The sequence below is a fragment of the Anopheles funestus genome, chromosome 3RL (genome assembly GCF_943734845.2).
Source record: "Anopheles funestus chromosome 3RL, idAnoFuneDA-416_04, whole genome shotgun sequence".
Lineage (NCBI taxonomy): Eukaryota > Metazoa > Arthropoda > Insecta > Diptera > Culicidae > Anopheles > Anopheles funestus.
In genome coordinates this window covers 22246307-22270939 of record NC_064599.1, presented here as the reverse complement: position 1 = coordinate 22270939, position 24633 = coordinate 22246307, and the positions used below count along the sequence as shown (strand labels likewise).

Below are 24633 nucleotides of genomic sequence, written 5' to 3'. Positions count from 1 at the left end.
TAATCTGCACTGTACTTAAATGCTTCATATCCCTCCCAACGTTGCCTAAAACTTAACCATAATAAATGTATTGCTGTTTTTTCATCTAGATTAGAGCTTTCTAATAACGATAAACTTTAACACGATTCTAGTCGCATGCTTGGTACCAACATTTACCAACAGCGCTGTTACATACGGCGTTGCTTTCATTTACATACTAATCTACCACTTTTCGGAATGTTTATGCATAAAGGACTGCATTTTGAAGGCACCTCTGGTTACAATCGCTTCTCCACTCGCTCCCATTGCCGGGGGGTTTCCAGCAAAGGAGCTGTGTAAATATGATTTATTTGATCATTGGAACATGCCCGTTCGTTTGCTACTGTTTTACTTTACTGCTTCGCATAAATCGCTAACTTAAGCACTAATTCTACCGGTGTTCGCTGAGACGTGTTGCTGAAGGCACCAAATGAATGAACAAAACTTCTCACAAAACAAAATTATAACACACTGGTGCGCGCCTCTAAATACAACAAACATACGGCACCGCTTTTAGTTTTTTTACACGTTTAAATACAAATATATCTTAAACTTTCGATACAGTAAACGTTCAATTCTAACGAGCTTCTTAAATCAGTTTTACAAACGTAATTATAAGGCAATATTCTGAATCCGGACATCTTTTGAGAAATTCCGAAACATAATTCACTTAACAATAGCAAAGTACGTACAGAACCTTATTGCTATTAGCTTATAAATACATTTATAAATCAGTATGTGCCACCTAGATGAGGACGTGTTTCCTTACACGGTAACTACACTAAGGACAGAATTTGTTCGAAATGATTACTTATTACTTTAAGTAAAGGCCACTTTTGTTTTAAGCACGAGGTATTAAACACACACCTCCCGGTGAGCACCACGCATTGCGTGCACCACAATCTTTACCGGTTACTGTAAGAGATTTTCGCGATGGGAACTTGTATACATCTTACGAACTAGTTTGCAAATGTTTGGCATCAGTACGATGCAGGAATCTTCATTTCGTTGCTTCAGCCTCCTATATCGGTTGTAGCTTTTGATTGTGAGACTGTTAAGGTGAGAAGGAAATAAGCGCGTTAGTAAGTGAAAGTTAAAAAAAACCAATAACAGAAATTAAATTGTTACGTACCTCCTCAGCGATCTTAAGCAGTGTGTTAAAGGTGCTCTTGCCCGTCTGTTTCACCATTCCGTAGAACACTTTGGGGCCTCCTTCGGTGGTTAACAGCTCGTACGGCGTTCCAAACTCAACGCAACGGCCTGCGTCCATTACAAGCACCTGTACGCATCGAAGGAGAAAATCATAAATTGGTGTGTTTTCCATTAATCGTCCCATCTTACAACTTACCTTGTCGGAGTCCATCACGGTGTTCAAACGGTGAGCTATCGTCAATACTGTACAGTCGTTAAATTTCTCCCGAATCGTCTGCTGGATCAGCTTGTCCGTTTGCGGATCAACGTTTGCCGTCGCTTCGTCCATGACCAGAATTTTGTTCTCGCGCAGAATTGCCCGTGCCAGGCAGACAAGTTGCCGTTGGCCGACACTAAAGTTACTACCACCCTCGTTAATCTTCGACGACAAACCGGACGGTAGCTCGTTTACTGCCTCCTCCAGCTTTACCTCCTTCAGTGCACGCCACAGCTTCTCGTCCGGGTACTCATCGAACGGGTCGAGGTTGTAGCGCAGCGTGCCCGAGAACAGCACCGGTTCCTGTGGGATGATCGAAAGCTTCGCACGCAAATCGTGCAAACCCATTTGGTTCGTGTCGCGCGCATCGATCAATATCGAACCACCATTGTACGACAGCCGGAACAGTGCATTGATTAGCGATGATTTGCCCGCACCCGTTCGCCCAACGATGCCAATCTTTTCGCGAGGTTCAATTTCAAATTCCAAATCACGCAGCACCAGATCACTATCCGAATCGGGACTGTAGCGCAGTGTTACCTTCTCGAAACGGATCCGTCCCTCCTGGGGCCACTCTTTCGGTGGTTTCTTATCGGCAGGTGCTTCAAGCGCCGGTTCAGGATCAACGTTATCGTACTCTACCACCCGTTCGACGGATGTCATCGTGTTTTCGAGCTCAGCTGATTGGCGCATTCCCCACTGTACCATACCGGTCATACCGAGCGCTTGCGTAATAGCTAAACCAACGTTACCACCACTATCACCACGTATGAAGAACGTTAGCGTAACGATCGCAATGTAGATCACACAGAACACGTCCAGATAGAAGCCGAAAGCGCGCGACGTCGATATGAACAGATAGAACGCGGAACTGTGCAGATCCTGATGAGAGTCAAACTCGTGCACGAGTACCTTTTCTGCACCGAAGGCACGGATCGTAGATAGACCAGAAAGTGATGCCGATAGGTGAGAGTAAATCGGTGATCGTGCTGTAAAATGGAAACAAAAATCATTACCATTTAATTTTTCAAAACACTATGCGTTAAGAAAATAGCACCATATACTAACTGATTGCTTCAACGCGCTTAATGTTGCGTGATGTGAGTAGATAGAAGGCACGCATGAAGTAAAATATAATGCCAATTACAACTGTCGGGATCAGATTGTAGGGGTTGACGATCGCCACCACAACCACGATACCGATCAGTGAAAGGAAAATCTGTATCACGTCCACCGTCACACTCGGCAGGTACTCATCAATTTGGCCCATATCCTTCGAGAATCGGTTCAGAATACGGCCGGACGGATTCGTGTTGAAGAAGTACATCGAGGCACGCGTGATACCATTAAACATGGCGTCGTGCAGTTTGCGGGAAGCTTTCATTGCCGTCTGCGAAGAAAACATTGGATCGATTAATCGAATACGAAGTAGAAAAAATGGATGAAGCACCCGCGACACCACTTACCCGGAAGAAAAACATGCTTCTGGTGAGCGTTATCACAACCGTGGCAACCGTTAGCGCAGTGAAGATGTAGATGTCAATATACCGATCCTCATCCTCATCGCCCGTTGCAAACATTTGCCGGATTGCGGTAAAGAACATGGCTATACCGCCCACTGTTGCTGCTGGTGTTGTGGGCGGTTCGTATGTGGTCGTACCATTGAAGTCACTGCCATCGGCATTATCAATAGCTGTCGCGTTGCTCAATGCGCTAAACGTTGCACGACTTTCCTCATTAACGGCTGGTGCCTTTTCCTCTGCTTTGTTCACCCAATAGGTAAGAAAATAATCACCACCGGAAGCGCTTAGCTGGGACAGCAAAAACATAAAGAGAATCAACAGCACCACAACGTTACCGCCACTCGCTCTAAAGTACGCCCGGTACACATCATATCCGATCGAGCCTTCCTTTTGCCGTTCCTCCATCGCTTTCGTTTCCGGTCCATCACCATCGGCCACTGCCGAATCCATGCTGGATTCACTGTTCTGTCGCTTGTACAGACTACCGGATCGCTTAATCGATTCCGTATCGGTACTGTCGTCCTCCTTGCCCGATGGTGCCGCTAATAGCTGAGCAAAGTCCTGCCCACTTTCGCGCAGTTTATCGTACGTCCCGACTGCTTCCACCCGGCCGTGCATCATCACGACAATCTGGTCCGCGTTCTGCAGGTACTGCAGCTGGTGCGTTACCAATATCACGATCTTGCCCCGCAGATAGTCGCGCATGCAGTGGTCAAACAGATGCCGGCCAACGTGCGAATCAACCGCGCTCAGTGGATCGTCGAGCAGGTAAACTTCCGCCCGCCGGTAAACGGCACGGGCGAGACTGATGCGTGCCTTCTGCCCACCGGACAGTGACACACCCCGCTCGCCAACGATCGTTTTATCGCCGTCCGAAAATAGATGAAAGTCACGCTCGAGCGCACACGTCTTCACTACCTGTTTGTAGCGTTCCCGTTCCATCGGTAAACCGAACAGAATGTTTTGACGCACCGTACCGGAGAAAAGCCACGGTTCCTGTGATGCGTACGATACATCTCCGTTCACCTTGATGCTACCGGATTCTAGCGGCAGCTCGCCAAGAATCGCATGAATCAAACTGGATTTACCCGCACCGACCGGGCCAATGACGGCCACCAGTGTGCCCGGCTGTACGTGCAAATCCACCCCATCCAGTGTGTACTCGGTCGCTTTCGAATCCCAGCGTGCTACCGCTTTCTCCACAATCACACCAGCATCGGACAGATGGTTGCTTAATGCAGCTTCCTTCAAACCGTCCGATTCCGAGTGACGGATCAATTTGCTGTTTGGCAATGCTAGCGGGTTCGCATCGGGTTTCTCCTCCAAATCGGACGATGAAGACGATACATCCTTTCCATCGACTGCCACCATTGAAACGCCTTCCGCCGCTTCGATTTCTTCGTACTGCATGAATTTCTGAATACGCCGTACCGACACGAGCGCTTCCGCAAACTGGCCGATACCTTGCGGGAAGAAGATGGTCATCGTTGTTCGGAGAATGTTGTAATACGCCGTGATGGCGAACGCTTTCTCCGCCGTCACAACTTGGCCCGCAAGCGCATAAGCAACGAGACTCAGAAAGATCGACACGCGTGTCGTAAACATGATGAAGGATAGCAATATACCACGGATGTATGAGACGTAGCGGATCACTTTAATCTCCTTCCTGCAAGAGAGTAACAATATTACCGTTGAGTATTTTTCCAATAGCTTTTTAGTAAAGATCACTTACTTTCTTGCCATCGCTACCAACGCGGCGAATGGTTTCTCCCACGTGTACATCTTGATCACCTGTATACCCTGAATGATCTCGTTCATCAACCGCACACGTTCGTCCGTGCGCAGTGCCGTACGCAGTCGAAGTTCCGACGTCTTCTTACCCAGATACGCCTGCAGCGGTATAAATAGTAACAAAAACAGCACACCGTACACGGCCGAATAGCCAATCTCGCGATACATCAGGTACGTTACAACCAGCGTTTCCAGTGGTCCAATCCACAGATAGTGCACAAACAGTACGGCCAAATCTAACCGACCCACATCGTTCGAAAGCAGATTCACAACCTGCCCGGCCGTCGTGTCACCGAGTGCCGTCTTACTTAACCGAAGCGACTTCCGGTAAATCATACTGCAAGCCGCCACACGCAGCTTCATACCGAGGTGCAACTGGGACAGCATGTACGGATGAATAAACAGGACATTAATCGCACTGCACAGTACAACCGCACCGGCATACAGATACGCTTCCGTAAGATCACCGGACTGGCGGGAATAGTACGCGACCAGTTTGCCCAGGAAGAAAGGTTGCGTTACTCTGCAAGGAATAAAGAAAAGTATTTCATTACGAGTTCCAACTGCTTCATTACCGCCCCCGCATCGTTCCACTTACTTGAACAGCATCTCCAGTGTTAACAGCACCAAGCCCAACAATGTAATTTCCCAGCCAAACACGCGGAATCCTGCGCGCAACAGTTTCGGTTTTCTGTTTCGCAACCGGGCCTGCTTTTGTTCGTTTTCCCATGCCTCACACAACCGGTTACCGAGCCCGTCGGATTTATGCTCGCGCAACGGTTGATAGAGATCGTCCGTGTTCAGTTCCTTCTTGTAGCCCTTGAAGAAGATCGGTATCGTCCAGGCAAATATGATGTACGAGAGAAAGTTAGCCTTCTGTCTCGGGCAGGGATCCCGATCTTTTCGCTTCTGTGCCTCCATAGCGGTGGGCTGGATTTATGTTGCTGTGAATGGAAATGATGACAAAAAAAAACAAGAGTCATTAATGATATTTGTTGAATCATGTCGCACTTCAAATGCACCCGTTGATAATGTGAACGAGGAAACGTACGGAGACACTGATGCGGTGGGACTAGCGCAACATTAACCAACAACACGCAGATGATAAGCTGGTGAAATGCATTCTTTCTTCCTCTACAACTAAAAACAATACAAGTACTATTGCACCATGTGTTGTATGTAGAACTTTGATATGAAACATGGGAGGCCATCGTAGGTTATCTCGTCTAAGTGTGATTCACTAGCGAAGCGGGAACCAATAAGAATCTACCAAACGTAACCAGTTCTTTAACCATATTAGACGTTAAAGAACTTTAAACTATAAACATATTTTGGCGTCATACGTTGTGTAATAAGTATAAACAATTACAAACACAAACTGTAAACAAAATGTAGTCGGCCCATTCTGGCCTGCAAAAGCCGATCGCAGACCGGCTGACTCTGAAGGTCAACATTAAGGTGAAGGTTCTGCCGACTGTCAGTTTTGTGCACGTACACGAGACCACGACCGAAAATCGGACGACTACAGGTGAGCTTATTCGTGCGGAAACTTCCACCTTTTTCGCTTCCGTTTTGCGGTGTAAACAGGGCCCTGCTGTCGGCTACTGTTTAACGAAAAAGTGGTTGGAAAAAAAGTCGTTCACGGTCTAATGAATGCTCGTTACGTTCGTTCCCAGCAAGCGTAACGTGCCTGTTTGATCCTCTTTCGCTATTTTAACTGCAAAACTTAAAGAATACAACTTTTTTCAATGATTTAAAAAACAAATCACCAAACACGCAAGATCCTTGCCTTCGACGTAACAACCCTGGGGTCCATCAGACGTCGTCTAATGGAAGGCGATGAAGACGTAAAGAAGGTTGTGGTGTATTTGTGTCGTGGTCACGTGCTTGATTAGCGCTTGAAGCTTACATCGAGAAACAGATGCTTCGTTGGAAGAAATGCAATTTCGAGTACTTCCGTAGTACTTAGACGGAGTTAAAGCAGCAAGTCACACTTCAAACAGACACACATCGGGAGCTGTGATTCATCTTCATCCGTTAAGTAAGAGATCCGTCCGAAAAAGGGGAAATAACTGTTGTTAGTACTTCACCGGTAATAAGGTAATCCCAACAGATGCACTTCACTAAATACTACCAATACTGATAAGCGAAAAAACTTCTTCGACCGGAATGGATTTGGTCGATGATCCTTCAAATCCGCTTATCGGAACGCGACAATCAACCCGCTAAGCGTTAAATCCCGATTGGGGGTTCTTTACCCTGCAACGGTTCACAGCTGTATGGTGCTGATTCATGTTTCATTGATCGTAAACCGTGGATCCCACCTGTCTCTGCAACCTAGAGGCCACCGAAGTGCACGTGTAGTGTTTCAAACTTTACGCTAGTGGAAGTGTGCTTATTTTTTGTTTGTCGGCCCAGTAGAGACCTCTACACTCAGAAAACTTTGCATTTAGGCAAATGCTTCAACACAGGAAAGCCGCACTAACAACAATGTAGGTGTACCACCCAGGATGATTGATGTGACCCCCATCAAGCCGGTGAACTAACGGCAGCATAACCTCAACATTGGCGGTACGAAACGAAACAAGTGCACCTTCATTTGTCTGCATGTTATCGCCCGACTTTAAATCGATTAGTGATCCTACCGGGAAGGGACCGAGTTTCCCATGGCGGAAAAACGAAAACGGTGGGTATATTCTTTAAATAGATTTATCGGTTTGTCAGTGTGTTTAAGTATTTAGAGAGAGAGGAAAAAACATAACCGAACAATAATCGATAAAAGAGGTAGTGTAAGTGAAATATGATACATCGATAGACGAGTGAAGGGCTGGAGTAGATTATCTTTCCAAAGAACAGGACATGTTATTAGATTTTAGGTTAACTTTTCACCTTAATTCTGTCGTATTTCTTGCATGTGTTTTATATGTTTTCGTTTTATATGTAAACAACAGCCTAAGGCAGAGCAGTAATTGGATGGACTAGCGCCTAAATGTTCGGGTTGCTAAACCGAAAACTGGAGTCTCAGCTGGACATCCTTCACTGTGTAGTTAAGCTTAAAATTACAAATTAATTCTACTTAAAACTACAACTGAGAAGCTCTTTTATACTGATTTCTGGGATTCTTTAGCTTCGTCCACTCGTCCACCTCTGAAATCAAGTTCTCTCTACGTCCTTGATAATAATGGGATCTTATTCTCAGAACCTTTATCACTTAAACCCACATAGTTGATCTTCTCTAAAACCTAGAGATCTTCCATTTCTGACTTTGCTCAGCTCGGGGTCTCTCTAAAAAAACAACGAAACCACATTACTTGTTAGGCAGCGTTGTTGTTTTTACAAATGGAAGCTGTTTTGAGCTGCTTTAATTATGTCGACATCAAAGCCCGACAATCCCGCTTCTCCAATTTACTGTCTCCTAAATTTTTACCAGTGGCTATCACCATTTTGTTATTTTTTTACTATTATTATTTTATCATCCTAGCCCACTGGCCTCAACGGTGGGAGCCAATGAGCAGTGGAATGCAAATTTCATTATCGCTTGATTAATATAATCTTACCTTTCGTCCTCGTACACACTAATGGAGACAAAATAAGCTAGAAATAATTATCTTCTCCCCACCTCGCCCCAATATATTAGACATATGGTAGGCATCCATATATTATTAGGCTTATCTCTGGCTGTTTTGCGGGTCTAGTGTAGCAACAACGTAACTACTGCCTGATGCCAGATTTCTTGATTCAGACATAATCCAAACCAGGATAAGCATAATATCACATCCCCCCCCAGATGTGACTTAGCACCTCTTTGCTGATTATTTCGGGTTACCATGTGTACAAGAGTTTTTGATTCGGAAACCTGCAGAAATGTAACTGATAATGGCACGATACCACCAGGTCTGTTGGGCCCTAGGGTAAGTGTTTAGTGTGAACACATCAGTTAAAATTAATCATACTACTCCTACTAATTAATCGCAATTTGTCGCAAATGAACCACGTCCGCGAATCAAGAGTAGGAGGAGGTCAAAATGGCATAACTCATTAATGTGTTTCTTTTACATCTATTTTTTTGTTTTGCCGAGATAAGGGTGCGTGCTACCCGTCTAGTTCGTTCAAAGTACTTCCGCACACTGATAATTCCCCAACCAACAAGGCTGTCGATGGATCATATTTCTAATGACTAAACAAACATTCTCCACTCTTGGCGCGTTACTCGAGGTTTGGTCTTTTCGACGTACGCATTCTTGTTGGTGGTGTGTTGTGTTTCAGGACAGCTTACATTACACTTTGAGTTGTGCGTGCCAATAAAAAACACAATTTTACAATGATATGATGCAATTTGACTATTGCAATAACAGACCATCTCTAGCGTCATCTGATCATCTTAAAGATACTTCTCTTAAAGACACAATCTAACAAAACAGAGAAAGAATATTCCTCCTGATATCAACCTCAATTGTTTTGAACCAATTGTTTGCTTAGCACAAAATCAAAACAATCAGTACCGGCAAAGATACTTTTATTGAATGAACTCTACACGCCCTTATCAGTAGGTAACACTTTGGAATGACATTTCCGTATTTTACGGTAAGCGCCACCAACGCTGTCCAACGCTATACCAACAAATGTCCAAAGCAGATATACTATTAATTTCTGCACGAATTTCATCACTGTTAGCAACAGCCTCTACACATGTACGATTCAATTATCGGCGATCGTATGTCACCGGTCTGTGACACGCATATTGTTTTAAGGGTATGTTCTGAGGCTATCCAAAAAACCTGGACACTAAATTTCAACGACGGGCCCAAATTTTGCATCATCTTTACATCGAAATGTAGTGACCGCAAGGGTTGGCTTCATGCTGCTGTTGATTGCTTTCGACTACCGAAGCTGATAAGTGTTTCACCTGATAGAAACGATTATTCTAGAATATTGAGACAACACATGCCAACAATCGGACACACACTGAACGTTCCGACGATACGGAATGGGATGGTTCGGTTGAGGTAACAATCAAGCTACCAGGTCATTCCATCGCGACACGCTACCTGTGCTTGCAGCTTTCCGTATTATATGATCATCATCAGATACTGGGCCAAAGGCTACAGTTATCTCGCTATCTGGACGTGGGAGAAGCGTGCCAAAAAAAAAAACGGAACAGTAAAACTGTTAGGCATTATGACTGGAAAACACACCACACTATGATAACGTATCGTTAAACAACGTTTGCATTTGCAGTGCGTTTTACGACAACGACCTCATTCGATTTGCCACGCACTTGCATTCTGCGCTTTAATACAGGGGCTCGCGCGCTCGCTAGCTTTCGGATCGTTGATGCATTCGTTAATTATCTATGCAGGTCCTAAGATTGAATTGCTTCATTGTGTCATCTGCAGCATCAACAAGCGTTGGTGGTTTATACCAATTAAAGTGGCACAAGAGAACTGCGGGCTCCCCCTCCCGGGGATGGTTTATTGTTGTTGTGGCAATTTAAACTTCAATCATGCATAGATTGACGAGCGCCCAGTATATCATCGTGGTGGCGTTATAAGACCAGACAAATCAATCCCGGAAGCTTTTGTGTGAAGAATCCGGATTGAATAGTACGTTTAAATCTGCTGTCCCGCTAACAATAATAACATGTTGAATAATTTTTTTTTTTGATAACAATAATTAATTTGTATCAAAAATAATTGTGTACTGAAAACGGATTTTTTTATAATTATTGTTAAGCTTTATTTGCCGTTGATGGGATTAAAATGACATTATATATTATGAGCTATGCGCAATTTATAGCAAACGCAGGTCACATTTATAAATGCAATTCCTTCGCATATAACTTAATTGATTCTTTTTGCGCAATTAAAAAAATTACGAAATACATTTTGTTTAGCAAATTGAAAGTAAAACATACGAAATACAAAAAAAAAGATAGGAATTCCAACCGGCAAAGGTCAGTAAATCCACTACCGAAAGGAAACAATTTCACGGTCTAGTAAAACCACGTTGAAGATGTGGGGCAGATTTGAAGTGTCCCAAAAGTATGTCTGTGCTAGAGTGTTCGAGTGTTAGTTTATCATTTATTGCAAAACTTCACTCGGAAGCAGGAAGTTCCGTGGAACAAAATGGTAGGCTTTAATTGTTACTTCTGTTTGTTAAGGATACATTATCATACTGTTCCGCATTCGAACGAACTGCCCAATTCGAAAGGAAGAATATCATCATCCGACTGAATCGGAAACGGTGTACAATCTTTAGCCTGACGGAATATATTTCTACTTTATGGAGTGGAGTTGCTGAAGACATAGAATGAACAGATTATACTTATTCCTTTCCAAACATCGTTAGTATTTACACAAACCTCGTATAAATAATGGGATTGGAGATAGTGAGGAATCCAAATGCTTGAAATTGCATTTATCGAAGATCATTTGGAGGCTACTACTACACCTAACCTATATAAGCTTCTCTTCTAATCTATAAGTAGTACAATAAAGAAGAAAAATATCTTTTCCGCATATTCTGCCACGCTTCACCTCACATGATATCACAAATTGCCACCGGAAAGTATAGCAATCGAGCGGTAGAATTGTTAGATGTCCATGCTCTTCCTGATATCTACTTTTCCTAATCTGCTTGCAATACATCGGTCACGTTTCAAGGCCAGAGATGTCGAACTCATTATTGAAATTTCTTATCAGGTTTTAAATGTTTTTTTAACTTCATTTTTATCAGTAAAATTGCAGTAAATTTGTAACGAACTGCAAATCCCAAAACTAGAATATTTAAATTATGCTACAGGAAATAATTTACCACTTAGAAAACTGCCTCAAAATAATCTTTTTTATTCGTAAAGTTTTGTGTAACAATTCACTGTCCATATTTTATTTTACAACGCTCAACTTTAACTTAAGTTTAAGCATAAGTTTAGCAATAAGTTTGGGTATTAAGTATTAAGCATTATTCATTAAAAATATTTAATGTTTGTCATTAACAAAACAACATTTTCATGCTTGAAAATATGATTCATTGAACTTCTTATCTAGAGAAGCAAAATATAATTTTGCACAATTTCAATTTAACCATCAACCACATACCACAACCGAGTTTGACAACACTGGGTTGAAGTTCGTTTCAGGTGTTTCTTCTCTCCACGTTGTTCGATAAGGTGTGCTTGTACCGGACATTTTAAACGATCTCTAATTGCAAACACCAAAAGGGGCCATTAGGCAAACATTATTCACTATCATTGCGTCCAACACACACTCAAGTACCATCACCTCTGTGGAAGGTTCTGAGCAAACTAGCATTGGGCGGGCGTATGAAGATACATTCAGATAAAACTATAAAAATAAAAATATGGATATTGTACAAATCGATCGTTCCCTTGGCATGACTTGCGCTTGAAGTAAAGCATGGAGTAAACAGTACTAGCATATGTTTATTCTTAACAGTTTATAATGTTTACAATTGCATTGCTTAATATTGTTTTGTTTGTTTATTTATAGCGTTTCGATTTTATAGACCGAATTCGTATCTGCATTTTTCTTATAAAAAAGTTGTTTTTTGCTTGCTTATCTTAAGCATTTAATTTTATGCAGCATCATAGAAGTTTTTTCTTCAAGGAATCATCATTGGCACGGTATAAACTTGCCGAGGATCAACCAACCTGATCAACTGATCAACTGATGAGAAGATCATCAACGTCTGTTACAAGCACTAAGAAGACGATGCTTTGTTACAGCTTTACACAGCATATGAGTAGGCCTTGAAAATCCCATTTTTCCTCACCTACTGGATTTGTTCATTGTAACCGGCTGATTAAAAGTGCTTCCCTTTGTGGAGGGCAGTGCCATAAACCCTTTTTACGTATGCGTGTGTATTTATGTAATACTTGCACGGTTGAAATGCACTAGTGGCTCAAACACACACACGCCATAGATACATTGTGTGGCCTCAATCTCGCACGTACGAATACACATCAGCCGATCTATCTTTATATTCCCACATTGACATTCTGCCACACAACAAACGAAAAGGGAAATTTCTTCGAATTCCGCTGATTACTACAATCCAATCGAAGCAAACTGAAGTTTTAAAGCACCGAACCGGGAATTTACCTGGCTGTGGTATCTGTCCGGCACCTTTGCCGGGCCGCACGCTGTGTGCGACACAGGTAAGTTAGGTTAAAGTCCGGCGAGTGAAAGACCACCATCACATCATCGGGTGATTATCTAGACGCCACCGGTAATGGGGGAACCTAATGTATTGTACCACACACGCTTTAATCCGTTGCCAACGCTACGAAACCTTATTGCTTTGTTTTTTTTTTGGACAAAACTTCAACAACACTGTCGGCAATGGATAGTTCTAGAACAAATGCGATTGCTTTCCCTTTTTTTGACACAAAACAACCTTTGTTCGGCTTCCCGGATGGCCGGTTAGTGTACACTCATTTTGCCGTGCTATTCCTTTCCTTTGCTTCATTTTCATTTACATCCTTTCCGCCTCAAAAACTCACCTATAAAATCTTATCACGGTCGCACAATTGCGGGACGTATTGAAACGCACGTACGGAAAGATTTTATCCACCGCCAGGCGAGCGTTATATATGCTGGGTTTCTTTCCTTTTGTTTTCGGCTTGTTCACAACAATTTCACAACAAATCACAGCTGATGCGCGATGCTAATCAATACACAGCACAATCACTTGAAACGCATACAGACGTATTAGAGCGCGGCATTGCACGTGTGTCTTCACTACATTATTTATGCTTAGGTAGCATAATTGGATCGGACTGCTGTTTAACCTGATTTGTTCTACTGCTGCCGTAACCGCACCGGCAAACAACGAACCGATAATGAATGAAGCTAGAAGTCAGAATTCGTATATATGCGCGGCGATGTAATTCACCACGCCACTTCACCACCGCTGGTTGGTGTAAAGGCTACGCTACACCAAGCGCAAACTGTAAGCTGTCAAATATTTGCGCTTGCTTGGTGTCAAGTCAAAGTGGGTATAGATAAAGAGAGGATCGAACGCAATTGTCAAATTCGAAACGTTCGTTGATGTGTATTCGTATTTATTCGTATTTATTTATTGACATTCGCATTTATATCGTTGCCACAGTCAACGAAATGTAGGCACAAGTGCCATCTAGCCATATCAGAAGAAAGCCGATTTTTTTGCTAAAGTCTGAAATAAGGACCCCCCTCTCACGGTCTCTCATCTGCGTGTCAATTTTACGTTCAGGGTGGTTCGGAGGCTATGCAATGTGGCCTGAATTTATTTTATTTATAATTACAAATACATTGTGGGGGTTTTCACATAGTGAAAAGTAATTTATTAATCGAATATGGAACCATATTCCATATCGTGTTTGTGAAACCTTAAAATTTTCCTCATTTTTAGCTCAACTTTGCTCCATAACTCAGCCGGTATCCAACGGATCGCCAATCTTTAACCTGTGGTCGATAGATGGCACCAATTGCTACATTTTCTTCTTGGACGGCCATGCCCTCAGATGTCTGTGCCAGAAGTTATTCGAGGAAACAAATTCCATACCCTGTTTGAGAAAATTTAAAATTGTCCTCATTTTTGAGCAACGTAGCAAAATTTATAAATGTGATATATTTGAATACGAATTTGTTGCAATAAGTTTCTTTTCACTCAAATAATGCTTTAAGTTAAATAAAGAATAACAAATCAGAAAAAAATTTACAAACAATTTTCAACTCGAAAATTTCATAAGGCTTACCCCTTACGTTTTTTTTGAGAAATTTTGCAAAAAAAATTAAATTGATTTATTTCAATGCCAATTGGGTCAAATAAGTTTCTTTTCACTCAAATAATGCTTTAAATTAAAAAAAGAATAAAAAATTAGAAAAAAATAAAAAAATATAAAAATTTGAAAATTTCAAAAGGTTCATTTTTGCACCAATTTTTGCCTATAACTCGGATGGTATTCACCGGATCGCCAATCTTTAACCTGTGGTCGGTAGATGACACCAATGGCTACATTTTCTTCTTGGACGGCCATGCCCTCAGATGTCTGTGCCAGAAATTATTCGACGAACCAAGTTCCATACCCTGTTTGAGAAAATGTAAAATATTCCTCATTTTTGCACCAAGTTTTGCCTATAACTCGGTCCCTATCCAACAGATCGTCAATCTTTGACCTGTGGTCGATAGATGGCACCAAGTGCTACATTTTCTTCTTCGACGGTCATGCCCTCAGGTGTCTGTGTCTCGAAACATAATTTAAAAAAACACGCAACCGATTGCGAACCACCCTGCACGAAAAATAGCCACTCAAGTGAGTGATCATGAGAGGGGGGGGGGGGGTCCTTATTTCAGACTTTAACCAAAAAAACACTATAGACGAATTATTCTAAAACATTATCTCTAGAACGAAAAGGAAAAATACATATTTGAATTGTGACCAATAGGACGTCAGTTTAGCGATGGGTCATACGATTCATTTCATGTCTCGACCTGAAGTCGGGAATCGGAATCGGCAGCAGAATCGGAATCGACTCCGACCCGTGGGTGCAGCGGATTCGAACCGCCCCATATATAGGTAGGTTCAGTAGTTCCAACCCGAACTCGCTGCATGCACCCACGGGTCGGAGTCGCTTATGGTAGCTTGCACCTACCGGAATCATTGCACCTACTGAACCTACTCGGGTCGCTTATGGATGTCTCCGATCCGGTACGCTCTGATCAACCCGCCCATCACTACCTCAGTTATGAATAAAAAAACTGTTTAAATTTCCCGTTGCAGTAGGTTTAGCGAACCTGCAGGGTTCGTTCCGTTCCTAATAGAAAAGAAACTAATTCCGTTCCAAAAAAAGGAACTTTGCTATCACGTAGTATGAAGTAGTTTGTAGTATATACGTTTTGTATCGCTATGTTTCGGTAAACGTTTGATCGAGTATTCGAATTGAACTTAGCTTAAAAGTGTCTCTTGCAAACGTTTTGACTTATTAGGAGATTTTCAAACCCAGCCAACACTTTTAGTTCTGTGTTTTAGTTTTTCTCCCTCATCCGTCTAACTCACTTACCTTACCAACGCGTTGATTCGTGCATTTTAAGTACCTTACTGGGCGGTGGTGTAATTATGTAAGCAATTGATGCAAAATTTACAATTAAAATAACATATTTATTCCACCCTCCGCATTTAAGAAAAACGGACAAATGGAAAAAGAACAATCCAACCTCGTTTCGATAGTTCGCAATACCAAGAAGTTCACTTGATCAGCGGGATGCACTTTGATTAGTGCATCGCTGGACAGGGTTGATTCCTTTCTAGCGGATGGCCACTACACAAAAATGCTAATGCGTGAACCACAGCCAGCCATGTTGCATTTTTTAACTCTATCGCCGTCTGCGTGGGATTGGATCCCAGATCAGCAGCAAATGGGGTAAGTAAGTGAATGCGAGGAGAGACACCCGTAGCACGTCAAGAAACGCCAACCTGTGTGGTGTGGTGTCCGGAAACAGTTTTTGATGAATGAATGCATGCAGGAAAGATGCTCGTAATGAAGATTGGCCATTCAGCCGAACCAGGAAAACAATAAAGAGGGTTAGGATTTGATAATGGCGATAATGATCGATTGCTTGGAAGAAAAATGTAACATCAGGGAAGTATAAAAGGCTGTGGAAGAATCCTTGAAGACAGGCAGACACATCCGGTGTAGCGTGTTGAGCAGTGTTGTGGCTTCCGGGAGTGGTTTTATCATTATAAGTAGTAGAACCTTGTTTTTTTGGAACGGAACGGAACCAGTTTCTTTTCAATTAGGAACGGAACGAACCTTGTAGATTCGCTGCACCTACTTCAACGAGAAATTTAAATAATTTTTTATTACTGGCTCAGCTAGCAGAACAGTCATCAGCTTCCCAGTATATATTAACGGAACGAATATATTAGGAACGGAACGAACCTAGCAGGTACGGAACGAAATACACTTAACTAATAATAAGTGTAGTGTAGTATTTCGTTTTTACTGCACCGGATGAGGCAGTGTGTAGCTCGGGCCGTATTCTAACGGGCGTCTTAGTGCTTTCAATCGTTTTACGGTGTCCGTTGAGCCAGTTTCTTGTCGCTTGGTGTACTTATTCGGAGTGCCTTTCTGTGTATGTGTGTTTATATTCAATGCAAGATGTCCTCCAGAACTATTCTGCTACTAAGCGTGCTGTTGACGGGATACCTCAGCTGGAGCTTAGCTCAACCGTCAGTTATTGCTAGCTGTATCTGTCCATCTTTATACCATCGTCCGTGCTAAACACTCTGCGTTTTTCTTTGAAACAGGGGCTCTGTATATGAGCTGCTTTGCAGGTTTAGACAAGCAGTAGAAAACACAAACGAGTGTAAATTTGGATTTTTTACTAACATCTGCAAGAAGCAAGATTGCTACCGGGTAAGGTACCAGGTGCAGGTCACATATCCGACCTGTGCATAGTTCACAACAGAGTTCTCCAACTAAACTTGGTCTTGTTACGCTATCTCTTACCAAGGGTCCGGGAGAAGTGTGCGGTGACACTCTGGCCGCCTCCCTGCGCGACGGCCAGTGTGTTTCTGGGTTGGTATGCTGCAACGGTAAATGCAATGGTTGTATCAACGGCATCTGTAACAGTGAACTGTGTCAGCCGTCTCCCATTTCGTTGCGTTCCCATCCTCATACGATGGAACGACGCATGGACCCACTGTACACGGTCTTCGATTACTACAATGACGAGGAATTCGATTACAACAACAATGTGTAATCCTCGATGTGGAAGGATGATTGTCTTCGCTCATCGTATGTTTTGCATCCCGCCCGCATAATATCATAAGAAAGAAAACTAATTGCTTGTCACAGCTAAAAGAGTTTGCACTCCAAACGGTGTACTCAATACCGTTCCAGCAGTGTGCTTTTGCTAATATGGAATAGAAAATTAGCCTACAATAAAGTTACATCTACAGCCCAGTGAATGCCGTTTCCGACTTACACTCATGTCATTTATTTGAGAAATTCAAATGGAACGAATGACGCCTGTTTCGTGTACTATTTCATCTGTGTGCTCCTCCAGAATTGATCTTCCAGAACTCAAATTAAACCCACTAGAACCTGTCTTTTCTTATATATCGAGAATACACCTCGAATGTCTGGAAACTTGGAAAAGCGATACTCCGGAACAGTATAATCAGGAAGTTCCTTCATCCTGAGCATTATCAATGGGGATAGTGCGCTCCTTGGAAGCACCGATGATGATAAGGACAAGTTCTATAAGCTGGTAGAAAGAGAGTATGGCCGCTGCCCACAACACGACTTCGAGATATTCGTTGGAGACTTTTACGCTCAGCTCCGATGGGAAGAGGCATTCAAGCCTCTGCCACGATGGGAAGTTTCTTCGCCAACCAACTGACGAATAACAATGGGGTTTGTCTAGTAAACTTCGCCTGTTCCAAGCACGTGACCATCCGCAGCACCTTCTTCCCAGGCATATTCTCAGATTGATCACGTTCTCATTGATCGAAGGCACTTTCCGAATATTATAGGCGTACGAACTTATAGAGGAGCAAACATCTACTACTACGTTACATTCGCTTCTGGTCTTAGGCAAGAGGACGGAATCTTCTATGACTAGTCGGATTCATTCCCCTTATATAATATTCGTCATAATTGCGAAAAAGTAGGCGAAGCGTCCAGCGTTCGAGGCATTCAGCAACCGTATTGAATGACATTGGATTCGGACTCCACCGGAATCACTTATGTGGATCTGGATCGGTCTAATGTATATACTAGTGATGAGAATTTAGTTCCGAACGTACTAAGTTCGTTCCGTTCCTTGAACGTAGTGATGAAAATTTCGTTCCCCAGGTTCAAATAAAAACACACTCTTATTTATTTTCTTTTTATTCAGAACTGTTCAGCCGTTCATATTGGAAACGAAAGCAACGCTGAAAGTAGCAAAGCAAAAGTAAATTATTGCTTAATTCTTTTCTGGAATATATACCGGGAAGATTTAAGTTCTTATTCTCCTTTTACTGCTCTAAAACTTCAACATTTTTCTGGGTTTCCTGAGGTTTCCTTGGGGAAAAATACGTCCAACAAATTCGGATATTAGTCAACACAAACGAAAAGAAAATCTAAAATTATTTGTATTGCTAGAGTAGAGTCTAGTCTATCGAATATTTTTGTTATATTACATTCGAAACATTAAAAAATAATTCTTACTTCCCTCAGTTCGATTACATGTCGTTGCAAACAATACAACTGAACCTAGCTCTTTAACAGTATTCGGTCTTATCCTGCCCTTCCTAATGGTTGGTTACTTATGATTTGAATAAAACACAGTTGATTCGTCGCTGTGTTTGGAATTCGCGCATAACCGACCACTTCAAAACAATATAAGCGCATTTTGAAAAGACTCATTATAAAATTGAATTTAAATTCCTGACTAAAATCTAACAACGAAAATAGCTTCAAACAAGCAAACTTCCTTATTCAATTGTACATCTGCTCATATAGATATACATACTGTTACTTAGTTCCAACCATGCTTCATATAAAGTGTGTTACATTTTAAGTAGTTTATATGAAACTTTGCTGCTTCTGTGTACATTAAAGCATTGAGACATGCATCTTCTTCCGGGTGATCACTGCACCGGAAGACTAAGCAAATCCGAATGAATTTCGGCAATCTTCTTCATCTTCAGCAAATCGTTCAGCAGCATGTGGATGGTTTGCTTCGTTTTCGGATAGTTCTTTGCAGTGGGCGATTCCAACAGTTCTGCCTTTTCATCGTAAGCTTCCAGTCCTGCAAAAAGCAAAGTAAAAGAAATATGAGCCATAATTGCTTTCCAAAGCATTTCCATACCGATCGTACCTATTATCTGTGCCTCGATCGCTTGCAATCTTCCCATCGCATCGTTCTGCTGCTTCTGAATGTGATCCAGCAGAATGGCCTGACATTCGGCCGGATCGATCGGTGCTTCCGGTACCGGTATCTGAGGCATCTGTTGCTGATCTCCGCCATCAACGAGCTGTTGCTGCTGCTTATCGACTACCGTCGCCATACTGCTGCTACCGTCTCCGCGTGGTGGACTTTTCTCCCATTTCTTCGACCACAGGTACATTTTCGGGTGATCCTTCTTCTCCGCAATGTTTATCTTCATCTGCAAACTGTGCATGAAGCGCTTCAGCTCGAGCAGATTGCCCGTCAGTGTGTGCGAGTTCTTCAGTATATCAAATCGCTGAACGTGCTTGGAGTTGGCCGCATGATACTTCGCCACCGGAAGCTTCCCTTCGTACAGCCAATCCTGATCGTGTGCATAGCGTTTGGAGGCACGGCCCATATATGGGTAGCGACAGATGCTGCACACGTACGTGTCCGGAACTTCGCTACTGTTGCGTATGTTCTGACAGATGGCATGCTGCCAGCAAAGACACATCTCACACTGTACCATCAGCCCATCCTCTTCCGTCACCTTGCACAGACAGTTGATAATTTCCTCCTTTCGCATGCGTACGATCTTAATGAGCTCACCGTTCTCATCGACCATCCCGGTGCCAGGTCCACCGACACTGGCATTTATCGATTCGTCGTAAAATCCACCGCTCATCTCATTGTGGAACGCACCACTGTAGTTACCGAACGCGTACGAACCCAGGCTGGTATCGGTCGCACGCACTACCGGTGCGGATCGGTTCGCAGCCACCGCCGTCGATCGTCGCGACGGTTTCGAACGCTTCGATTTCTTCGATTTGGATGACTTCTTTTTCGACACCAGTCCGTGGCGTACCTTTTTCACATCGCCAGACGCCTTTTTCTGTGTGAAAAGCTTTATTTTTGTTACTTTACTTGGTGGCTTTGGTTTGGTGCTGGCTGGCGTGGAAGTAGACGTGGACGGTACGACACTTCCATCGGTAGCCATTTCTTGTGCAACGGATGGTTCCACGTCCAAAGGTACTTTCATCTCAAGCTTCTCCAAAACGGGCTTACTTTCGATCTCTTGCTTCACATCTTTAGGAGATTTTAAAGCATCCTCCTTAGTGGGTTTGCTTTCTGCTACAACCGTGCATTCTACAGCCGGTTCCGGTGCAGGTACCGTTTCATCCTCATCCATCTTTTCTACCTTCACAACTACCGGCGGTGCGGACGCTTTCGGCGTGGAAGTAGCATGCGATTTACGACTGACCGGTTTCGGCGTTTCAAGCAATTCGATCGGCGTACGAAGTGCTGCGAGATCCTGCATGTTCGGAATGTCTCCCAAACCCTTGGCTAACTCTTTGTGGTAGTGTTTGATGTGTATCTGAAGATGGTTCTCCTTTCGGAACGTTTTCAAACAATCCTCCTCCGGACACTGGAACAAATTGTCGATGATCTTCACCTTCACCGAGCCGATATTTACCTCGGTGTTTAGTAGTAACGGTTCCTGCACCGGTTTGGGCAGGAAACTGTCCTTGTACTCCTGGGTGTAGTGAATGCAACCCAACTGCTTCGAACGCTTCATGTGCAATCCAAAGTCATACTTGTTCGAATCGTACGTTTCGCCTATTTCTTCCAAATACGTTTTCACCTCCTGTCTCGACCGAAGCACCTTCCCGCTGGAACTAACCAGCAGCACGTCCATCTTGCCGTACGTCGTTATACGTTGAAAGATGTGCTTTACCCATCCTTCCGGCATGCGCCAATCGGGCACGATCACCGTGTACACTCGGCCACCCGGTAGATCCACCTCCGATGGTTCCCCTACGGGATAATCATTCATCCAGTGGCAGCACCATTCCCCGGTTTGTGGAATTTCTGGCAATTCGCTCAACTTCACCACCTGCGCAATACGAAGCTGATTGAGCGACAACAGTGCACTAACACCAGCGTCCGCGCTCTGATCGCCCGCTCCAATGGGTTCCGTCTTTATCGTTACATCCGATACGATCCCACTAGCATCGAGATCCTTTTCCGCCGTTTCCGCCTTTGCTTCTTCGGATCGTTTAATGCGACTAATGTGGGACGATTTGCAAATCTTTGCAAACCCATCATCAAACACCACCTCGTACATATTGTTCTCCACGACGCTTTTAATTGTCGCCTTAAACTTCCGCGAATCACTCCACCGAGCAAACACCTTTTCACCTACGCTAAAGTTGCTGTTGGAAATCGGGCGCAATCTAACGCTATCCATCGATATCCATTCCTCCTGTGTGGTTGATTTGATTTTGTCCGTCTTGTCAAACTGTACCAGCACCTCCCGGTCCTCCGTGTCGACTTCGAGCAGCTTGGCCGCATGCCATGTGCCGCTAAAATCTTGCGCTTCTATCTTCGTGCCCGGTGTGAAATCGATCGCTTTCTCTGGTACAGCTCCACCCGGTTCAGGTTCATCCGCAGCAGCAGCAGCAGCGGGCGGTTGCGTTTCATTAGCAACCGATTGCTTCGATTCCGCTGATCCTTTCTTCGGCGTTTGCTTCTTGGTGGATGATGCAACCGGTTCAACGCGTGCTTGCTTGGCGGGTGTTGTGGACGTCTTCTTACCACTGCTAGCACGCTTCGACGATGATGATTTTCTTTTAGCAGGCGTCGAAGCCTTTTGTGACTGCTGTTCGTTTTTCATCAGCGCCGTTACCTTGGTGTCCTCTTTCAGCACAATATTATCATCCTTGTCGCCTACTTCGTGCGGTATCTCCTCCTTAACCTTATCCGCTTTCTGTCCCTTAGCTGTATCATCTTTGGCTTTCGACGCTTTCGGCGTACTCTTTGCGGTAGCATCATCAGCCGATGGTTTCGCGTTGGTCCAGTCAAAAATTGTAGGCACCACACCAAACTTTAGCACATACTTTTTACCCTTGAATTCCTGAAAGTCGGCCTTCCGGAAATGCCGGCTACACACGTTCGACCCTTTCGTGGCGAAATAATCATCCGGCAGATGGCATGCAGCAATCCATAAGCGTTTCATATCCTCCAGGTAGGGTATTTTGTGGTATGTTACACCACGATCTTCCGGACGTGCCGATGTGGAAGGGCAATCCGGTACGATGCACTTGCGAATACCCATGATGGGAGGGTAATATTAAAACGAGTTTATACGTATGCGGTTTCTATCACTTTTAGCCAACGAATCACGGTGGATAATTGCTCTGAAACATGGAATACAGTCGAAAATAAAGCAAATATTTCACTAGGTAAAAATAAAGCTTATTGCATTATTTTTCACTGCGTCGTTTAATGACAGCATAATCCAGAAGATGACAGGGTTAGCTCATGCGGGCAGACGCCATAATGAAGCGTCGTTTGACGTTTCTTGTTTATACCAGTTCATTTAAAATGGCAGTTACACATGGGCGAGAGGGATTCAAAAACTTTGAATTGATTTTAGTAGCGAATTAATTTTAAATTAAATTTGTAAGCAACTATGACTAACAACCGAATAAAATGTTTTATTCAACAAATAAATTGTGATACAACAATTGATCAATAGAGCTAAACATTAATTAAACCGTGCTTTAAAAATGAATCAAAAACCATTCTAATTTCGCTAATACGACGATCACGATAATCTTCCCTAGCTGCTTAAGATGTCACACGTTGCATACGGATTAAACATTACATGATCAGCATCTCAAAATGCTACCGAAGAGCGCAAAAAAGAATGCTGCCATAAAACCGAAATGCCATTGAGCGACGGCCCACAGATGGTAATTGTGTTGCAAATTTTTGGATAAAACAAAAATCAGTTCAAAACCGTCTCAATCCCGAAAAACCACCATCGAATCTATGTCACGAACCGTTCGGGAAATCGACACTGCAACACCGAATTTGCCACCACGCGACCACCGATACCATCCTCGGAAGCGTTCCCGTTTTTTTTTGGCAATCAGCCGGCCTTCACGCGTGTGACCAGAGTGTCGCACGGTATATGCGCTGCATTAATTGGAATCGAAGCATCGTGTACCGGGCTTTCGCTGCGAAGTTTCAAACCATCGTTATGCAACTCCAGTTTACCGATTTACATAAATCATCACCCGGACGGATGTTGTCCGTTAAAGGGGGGCCCAAGGTGGTAGGAACGGTGCGAAACAAACGTGCGTACCGGACAATCGGCTTTCGAGGACGATCCGTTTGCGATGAGCTATTACCACCAATCCCTCCATCCATCCCTGCGTGCTTCGGGTGGTTGAAAGTCATGGAATGGCATGGAATAATATTTATTCGAGAAGAAAACGGACACACAAATGCGTTGGGGGTACGTGATGGAACAGCAAACACGCACCTTCCTTGGGCGACATGGAATTTGATGCATTTCGGTGCGTTTGTCGCGATGCAGCGCCATCACGCATGATGCATGCGCAGCACAGTGAGTGCGAGAGGATCATTTGCGACGTCGATCGCGCTAGTGTTGCGCGATGACAAATGGCAAAATGGTATTGTTTAGAGGTTAGGAAGGTTTGGAGTAGTCTGCCGAACAAGAATGGTCGTAGAGGCAAGTGACCATCGTCCATCCTTTTACCTTGACACTATTCCGCCCAAGAACATCTAAATGTATCACAGTAATGGCAATGTGAAACCATCTACCGATCGCAGCCGTAATATTGACCTACATGATGTAAGTGTTTTTCTACCCCGTAGGATGAACAGGTTCCGAATCTTAACTCCCCACAAACATACCGGTATCTTTCGAGCTCAGCAGCAAACGCATCTTTCTGGTACAAAAAGCTTCGAACGATTACAAAACGGTGTTCCTGCTTTGATTCCACAGCGCGTACCCGGAATAAACCCAACGGTCTTATCGATCCGATCGACTGTCGATACGTTTGTGTGGGCCTGGTATGGCACGTTCCGAAGATAATCGAAGGTGGGAAACTTGTAAAACTCCCTTCTTCTGCTACAAGACCTACCCACACACACCCCCCC

At 43.5% G+C, this 24633-nt stretch overlaps 3 protein-coding genes across 3 annotated transcripts; 1 reads left to right on the top strand and 2 right to left on the bottom strand.

Annotated features, from left to right (window-relative positions):
- Nucleotides 1–257: 257 nt before the first annotated feature.
- LOC125771937 (probable multidrug resistance-associated protein lethal(2)03659) lies at nucleotides 258–13651 on the bottom strand. The gene is made up of 8 exons (XM_049443134.1): nucleotides 13262–13651; nucleotides 5339–5684; nucleotides 4682–5263; nucleotides 2893–4615; nucleotides 2495–2816; nucleotides 1367–2415; nucleotides 1151–1297; nucleotides 258–1069 (listed from the first exon to the last, which is right to left on the bottom strand). Exons 2-8 carry the CDS (start codon nucleotides 5659–5661, stop codon nucleotides 1040–1042), a joined length of 4176 nt encoding a protein of 1391 aa, XP_049299091.1. The 5' UTR covers nucleotides 5662–5684; nucleotides 13262–13651; the 3' UTR covers nucleotides 258–1039.
- Nucleotides 13652–16459: 2808 nt separating this feature from the next.
- LOC125772018 (uncharacterized) lies at nucleotides 16460–17713 on the top strand. Its single transcript, XM_049443294.1, has 3 exons — nucleotides 16460–16972; nucleotides 17051–17159; nucleotides 17257–17713. Exons 1-3 carry the CDS (start codon nucleotides 16878–16880, stop codon nucleotides 17503–17505), a joined length of 453 nt encoding a protein of 150 aa, XP_049299251.1. The 5' UTR covers nucleotides 16460–16877; the 3' UTR covers nucleotides 17506–17713.
- A 1164-nt stretch (nucleotides 17714–18877) lies between these two features.
- Nucleotides 18878–22985, bottom strand: LOC125771942 (uncharacterized). Its single transcript, XM_049443147.1, has 2 exons — nucleotides 19612–22985; nucleotides 18878–19542 (listed from the first exon to the last, which is right to left on the bottom strand). Exons 1-2 carry the CDS (start codon nucleotides 22775–22777, stop codon nucleotides 19382–19384), a joined length of 3327 nt encoding a protein of 1108 aa, XP_049299104.1. The 5' UTR covers nucleotides 22778–22985; the 3' UTR covers nucleotides 18878–19381.
- Between the last annotated feature and the right edge of the window lie 1648 nt (nucleotides 22986–24633).